We start from the raw sequence: 7,107 nt of genomic DNA on the forward strand, positions 1-7,107 counted from the left end.
GGTGTTGGAGCAGATGTTTCATAATCTACTCATTATTTTAGTCTCTCTGGGTTTTATCTCACATTGTCACCGCATCTGTCACACTGATACTGATGGATATAGTGGTGGAATAGTTCTCACATAGTCAGCAGGGGAAGATAAAGTAGCAGCTTATTTTGTGTGAGCAGGAACTGAAACAAGAAAAAGAAGTGAATTCTGAATGTTTTCCTTCTTTGTCTTGGAAAGAAAGACCTGTACCAGCTGCTGGATGATCTGAAGGGAAGCCCCGAAATCTGCAGAGAGGACAACAAATATCTGAGGAAGAAGCCAAAACTGGAGGCTCTGCTGTAACTGCAGAAGAGACGGATCGAAGCATGCAGGGCTGTGAGGCCGGTCCCAGGGTGCGCCACTGGCTGACTCTGTTCTCTGGGATGTTTGAGTGTCTGGGCTTCGCTGGCGTGGTGTTCGGCTACGCCTCTTTGGTGTTTGTGCTAAAGGAAGACGGATACTTTGTTGAGCTGTGCACCGGCGACCCGGGCAGCAACGGCACAGGTGAGCATCTCTGGAGTTCAGTTCTGAGGTTAGATACAGCTGCTGTGTGAAGGCCACTGCTCATTTTTAACTTGATGCTCGGGTTGAAGGTCCCACCTTCAGAGAAGATGAGAGCCGGAAGCTCCAGTATGTGCAGAAAACAAGGCATCATCTCTTTAAAGTGGAGCAAAGAGGCCAAATAAATCAAAGCTACACTGATTAGTTTGGCTTCTTGGGCACCAAAACATATTCATTTAATTCACTTTGATTTATAATGTGAACAAAACGCAACCAAAAGCTAACAGAGAAATGAATGAAAAATTGTAGTTTTCTCTAATTGTTTGTTATTTCATTAATTTTTTACGAAAAGTTCTTTTAAGTTACAGTTTCATAAAGAATATGGGATCAAAGTGAAGACTTTAATTTCACAGCATTTATATTCTGAACCAAATACAACTTTTTTAGATGTTTTCAGTTTGTGAAAGAGCTCAGAAGTCATGTTTTGTGTTTTTGATCATCATCCATGGTTCATCATGTTTGTTCACAGCTGCACATCATCTCCAATCGCCTCAGGACCCAGATGCAGACACTTTAAAGGGAAATTTATTCAACAAAAGGAACATAAAGCGCGGCTGAGCCGGGTTACAATAAATCTACCGGATTTTTTGGGTTATAAGGCGCATTAAATTAAACAAAACTCAGAAAAGTCAAACTTTATTCAACTCACTTGTTGACTGATAGCGAATTCGCTTCGTCAGCATGTCTCTGAACAGGAGCCTTTTTTAGGGCAGCGGGTGTAGAAAATGAATGAATGAATGAATGCACACACCTTAATGTTGAAGCACAGATCGTATTACTCCGTCAGGCTCGTGACTACGGTGGCCCGTAATGCTCAAACCATCCAGCAGTGCAGCTTCGTAGCTCACCAAGGCCGAGCTAAAACATTTTGACAGATTTATGAGCGCCGTGTACCACATAAAAATCAGTTCTACGTCAGAAAGCATCCAGAATGAATCCATACATTAGGCGCACTGTTGATTTATGAGAAAATTAAAGGATTTTAAGTGCGCCTTACGGTCCGAAAAGTATGGTATATGTGAAGCAAAACAAACAAAACTTGGCTGTGAATAAATACGAAGGCAAAAACCTGACGAACAAACCAGGAACAGAAGTGTCGGTGCAATGAAACTGAGGGAACCTGGAAGCTAAATACTGTGGTGATCAGAGATGGTGTTCAGCTGTGAACAAAAACAGGTGACATGATGGACCGAGTGACAAACAGCAAAAACTAATGATGAAACAGAAAGAACCTGAAAACAGAACCATAACCAAGACATGACACATGCTAAGTCTCTAAGAGCTCTCAGTGAAACCGTCGCTGTGAAGGTGTGACCGTGAGATTCAGCCAAGTGCTGCAAAGCTGATTGTACGTCGCTTTGCAATGACACCACGAAAGGTAAAGAAGGGAAATATCTGCATATCTGATCTGAATATATCAAGCTGTACTTCACTGGCTGAAGACCAGACGTATCCAACTATGTTTGGCCACATGAAAACAGCACTTCACACACAGATATTTAACCCCAATAATCAATAACAGGAGCAAACGGTGGTTAAAACGTGCACATTACAGAACTGAAACCAGTTTAATTTCCTCTTTGCTTTTCTCTTTCTTACAGACTGCAGCAGTCAGGATGAGCGCTTTTCTCTGGTCTTCACCATTGCCTCTTTCCTGAACAACTTCCTGAGTTTGATCAATGGTTACCTGTTCGATCGGTTTGGCACCATGGTGACCAGACTGCTGGGCATGTGAGTTCATGTTGTTTTTATTTCTTCCTCATCAGAAGGCGGTCTGACAGCCCTGAACGGGAACTCCGGTATTTTTAAAGCTAGATGCAGCCTCTAAATAAGGCATTATCTGTCTTTATTTCACCAATACTTTAAGAAGAATGAATGAATGAACATGTACTATAGCTCATGCTCTTCATGATCAGTTTAAAACACCTCAGTCAGACCTCTAACTGCACAAGAACCTCAAGGCTTCAGTAAAGAAACTTTCTGACCATTTTACCACAATTAGAGCTCTGGAAAGCATCTAATGGAGGTTAAAGTGTGTCCGCTTTTCTTTTGGCATCAAGCAAAACTACTTTTCACTGTTCTCTTGTCTCTTTTCCTCACAGAGAACCGTAAAGAATCTTTACTTCTAGAGGTTTTGTGTTATTATACGAGATGTACAGTAGAACAAGCTGAAGAAGCCAACCATAAATTAAACAATTAATCAATTAATCAAAGAGTAAAACTGCTTTCTTATTTATGAAGTAAAGCAATTGGACCGCTTCAGCTCAGTAATCCTCTTAATCCTCTGAACCTGTTTACATTTGGTGGATAAATGGTATTGAGACCTCTGAAAAGTACATTTTCTTTCTCCAGATCTTTGTACACAACGGGAACACTTCTTGTTGCGTTCTCTTCTGCAGGTGGGTGCACACGTGCAAAATATATGCAGACATATAACTCGTAGAGTTAGAAGGAAACATGCTCAATGTAGTTTACAGTGTAGTTTAGACGGATAAACCAGATGTGTAATTAGATCATAAATACAGTCACATGAAAGGGAAATACAACATCTTTCAATTCTAACATTAAGAGGGTAAGTAGCAGCCGGGAGCAGCTGATCAATGCACTGATTAACTGATCATCAGTCAGTGTGAGCAGCTCTATAAAAGCAGAAGTTCTGTCAGTTTTCAGGTGTGTGTTAACATGATGCCAAGGAGGAAAGACATCAGCAATGATCTTAGAGAAGCAGCTGTTGCTGCCCATCAGTCTGGGAAGGGTTATAAGACCATTTCCAAACTATCTGGAGTCCATCATTCTACAGAGAGAAAGATTATTCACAAGTGGAAAACATTCAGGACAGCTGTCAATCTTCCCAGGAGTGGACGTCCCAGCAAGTTCACCCCAAGGTGAAAAAGCCCAGAGCTACATCTCAGACTCTACAGGCCTCAGTTAGCATGTTAAAGGTTAAAGGTCATGACAGCACAGTTAGAAAAAGGCTGAACAAGGATGGCTTGTTTGGAAGGGCTGCAGGAGAAAGCCTCTTCTCTCTAAAAAGAACATGGCAGCACAGCTTAGGTTTGCAAAGCTGCATCTGAACAAAGCACAAGACTTCTGGAACAATGTCCTTTGGACAGACCAGAGCAAAGTGGAGATGTTTGGTCCTAATGCACAGCAGCACGTTTGGAGGAAACCAAACACAGCATATCAGCACAAACACCTCATACCAGCTGTCAAGCACGGTGGTGGAGGGCTGATGATCTGGGCTGGTTCTGCAGCCACAGGACCTGGGCACCTTGCAGTCATTGAGTCCACCATGAACTCCTCTGGATACCAAAGTATTCTAGAGTCAAATGTGAGGCCATCTGTCCCACAGCTAAAGCTGGGCTGAAACTGGCTCATCAACAGGACAAAGATCCCAAACACAGCAGCAGATCTACAGCAGAATGTGTGAAAAAGAAAAGAATCAAGGTGTTGCAATGGTCCAGTCAGAGTCCAGACCTCAGCCTGACTGAAATGCTGTGGTGGGACCTTAGGAGAGCTGTGCAGAAACCAATGCTGCAAACCTCAAAGAGCTGAAGCAGCGCTGGAGAGAAGAGTGGCCGAGATTCCTCCACAACCAGAGAGACTGATAACGTCACACAGGAAACCATCACTGCAGCTCACTGCTGCTGAAGCTGCTGGATCAGGGGTTCACTTAGTTTTTCTCTCACTGCTCAGTCGTTCCACATCATGTGTTGTTAATCTGAAGCTGTATTTTTCTCATTTTCACCTGATAAAGATGTTAGAAACTGGGTTTAAAGTGTTTCCTCCACTGTCCTGTAGCACATCCACAGATACTTTTCCCCGCCTTGTCCTGCATTGCTGTGGGAGGAATCTTCCTCCTCATAACTAACATGCAGGTAACGACATCCTGATACTTCTGTGTACAAAAATACTGCTAAAGACACCTAGCTGGCAGAGTTGAAGCTTTTCTTTTGTTGTGCAGGTGGGAAACCTGTTTGCTGCTCATCGCTCCACCATCATCACCCTCTATAACGGAGCCTTTGACTCCTCTTCAGCCGTGTTCCTCATCATCAAGGTAGAGATTAAAATCACACTTTATAAACTGCAGTGAATCAATCCTCTGCATCTTCCTGTGAGTAGATTCAGGAGAAGCCTCAGGTGTGTCCCCGCCTCACTCAACCTTCAGCCCTCTCTTTTTCAGCTTCTCCACGAACAGGGCGTCTCCCTTCGCTCCTCCTTCCTCGTCTTGTCCCTCTGCAGCATCGTTCACGTGGCGAGGACCTTTCTGCTCATGCCGACAGCCCACATCCCCTACCCTCTGCCGCAGGACTACACCTACGGGTGCGGAGCACCACCTTGCCTTCAGGTGATTCAGCTCATCTCCATGGAGACGTGACGGCAGCTTTTCCTCTTGTTTAGGGTGGATTGTGGGAAGGCCAACACCTACAGTGTGAAGCAGCTTGAGAGGGACGCCACGATGACGGTTTCACAGGAATTCAGCAGGGCGGACACCGCATCACAAGGAGACCAGACGGAGACCCAAGACACGGGAAAAGGTGCCGTTGTTGTCCTCAACATTTAGGATGGCGGTGGAGGGAGAGGCAGATATTATCAAGCTATCGCACAGCCTCTGTATTATTTGGTCTTTATGCTTTAAACGGTGACTGATTAGTTAACAAACTGCTTGTTTGGCAGGCCTTTGGTAACCTGTGAGCTAACCTGTGAGCTAACCTGTGAGCTTGCTGTGAGCTAACCTGTGAGCTAACCTGTGAGCTAACCTGTGAGCTAACCTGTGAGGTAACCTGTGAGCTAACCTGTGAGCTTGATGTGTTCAGAGATGAGTTTCCGGAGCTGCGTCTTCTCCTGGTTCTTCCTGTGCCACCTGCTGTGGCTCTCCATAATGCAGCTGAGGCACTACCTCTTCATTGGCACGCTCAACCCAAAGCTCGGCCGGCTGGCCGGCAGTGACCCCGACCTTCCATCTGAGGTCATTGAACAGAAAGGTTAAGTGATGAAAAGTCTCTTGGTACACTTGTGAGTCCATACAGTTGCTCACTTGGCATTTTTCAGATGGCAGAGCTGATTTTTTCCTCTCTTTTTAATCTGATCCTGACCCGATCCTCTGTTGAATTGGTGTTTTTGGCTCTTTCTTCTCAGTGAGTCAGTACACCAATGCTTTTGCCGTGGCCCAGCTGTGTGGAGTCTTGTGTGCCCCTTGGAACGGACTCATCTTGGACAGACACAAGGGAAAGCCTCGAGCTGCTGGTAACTCGCCGACTGAGGTTAAAAAAAACGTGATTTTGGAAGCAACCTTCCTCACTCCCCGACTTCTCCTCTCGCTTCAGGAGAAACCGAGCAGGAGGCGGACCTGCGCTCCTCCTGCCTGTCTCTGTTCTTGACCTCACTGCAGTGTTTGCTCTTCTCTGCCTTCGCCTCCATTCCTCTCCTCTCGCTCCAGTACCTCACCTTCGTGCTGCAGGTCCTCAATCGCTCCTTCCTCTACGGAGGAAACGCCGCTTTCATCAGCATCGCGTGAGTGGCGAGCACAAACACACAGAGGGGATCAGTTATTAGGAAGAAAGGCACTTTTTTAAGGTAGTCTATAACCTATTGGTTGATTTTTACCCCCAACTCCCATATAAACAGTCATATAAAGCAGGTATTAAAGCAGATCAGATTGAACAGCTTCCATTCTGAGCAACACATCATACAACAAAGGAGTCGTCTCTGCTTTAAGATGAGATGAGATCCTTTTTTAGTTTGGGATTGTTCCACCGCTGCTCTCTTTGCACCTCTCTGTGGTGTGTTTCATACTGAATATATAAGACTTGTGTACCTTAAAGACTGAGCGTTACTCACGTTGGTATTCCAGGTTTACTTGAGACAAAAAGTTGCATCTCTTCAGTAAAATGTGTTTGGGGTCGAGGGGAAAAAGGTTCCGAGAGTTGATGGAGATGCAAAAAACCTTAAAGAAAGGCTCTTCATAAGATTAAATGGTTTATTTGAATTGACTGACAGGCTGTGGAATTTGTTGGAGCTAAATGTGAGACTATCCCGGCTGCTGAGATGTCTTCCTGCTTCCCAGGTTTCCATCCTGTCACTTTGGGAAGCTGTACGGTCTGGTCATGTCCCTGTCGGCCATCTTCTCCCTGCTGCAGTACCCCTGCTTCACTCTGGTCAAAGGAGGTCTGCGTGGAGATCCCCTTTATGTAAGCGCTCAGCACAGGTTTAAAAAGCTGCTTTCTAAAATCTCAAATGGCTGGATATCCAATCGATGTGAGGCTGGTGTTTGGGTCGAGGGCGCAGGAATAAATCAAAGCTTTTAACACACCAGAGTGTCTGGAACTGACTTCAGATCAATGCAGAGCTGTTATCTGTTCCAGGTGGACATCACTCTCACGCTCCTCACCCTGCTGGTGTTCATCCACCCCGCCTACGTCTTCCTCCACTGCAGGAAACAAGCTGGCAGCAGGCGGAATAACTCCCACGCCGAGGCCGACTCCAAACTGTAAAAGAGCCGCTTCGATGCCCCCGTTC

At 45.3% G+C, this 7,107-nt stretch overlaps 1 protein-coding gene across 1 annotated transcript; it reads left to right on the top strand.

The window, feature by feature from the left end:
* The first annotated feature begins 353 nt into the window (after positions 1–353).
* Positions 354–7,082, top strand: LOC140304948 (equilibrative nucleobase transporter 1-like). Its single transcript, XM_072383738.1, has 12 exons — positions 354–531; positions 2,190–2,319; positions 2,941–2,987; positions 4,390–4,466; positions 4,553–4,645; positions 4,772–4,911; positions 4,990–5,126; positions 5,406–5,557; positions 5,736–5,835; positions 5,916–6,102; positions 6,656–6,779; positions 6,954–7,082. Exons 1-12 carry the CDS (start codon positions 354–356, stop codon positions 7,080–7,082), a joined length of 1,494 nt encoding a protein of 497 aa, XP_072239839.1.
* Positions 7,083–7,107: the final 25 nt, after the last annotated feature.

The sequence above is a fragment of the Leuresthes tenuis genome, unplaced genomic scaffold (assembly GCF_036924035.1).
Source record: "Leuresthes tenuis unplaced genomic scaffold, fLeuTen1.0.hap1 SCAF_4, whole genome shotgun sequence".
NCBI classification, from domain to species: Eukaryota; Metazoa; Chordata; class Actinopteri; order Atheriniformes; family Atherinopsidae; genus Leuresthes; species Leuresthes tenuis.

Coding starts and splice junctions, on each gene's coding strand:
- LOC140304948 (XM_072383738.1), top strand. CDS start 354: ATGCAGGGCTGTGAGGCCGGTCCCAGGGTGCGCCACTGGCTGACTCTG. Junction 2,320..2,940: donor GTGACCAGACTGCTGGGCAT/GTGAGTTCATGT, acceptor TTCTTTCTCCAG/ATCTTTGTACACAACGGGAA. Junction 6,103..6,655: donor GCCGCTTTCATCAGCATCGC/GTGAGTGGCGAG, acceptor CCTGCTTCCCAG/GTTTCCATCCTGTCACTTTG.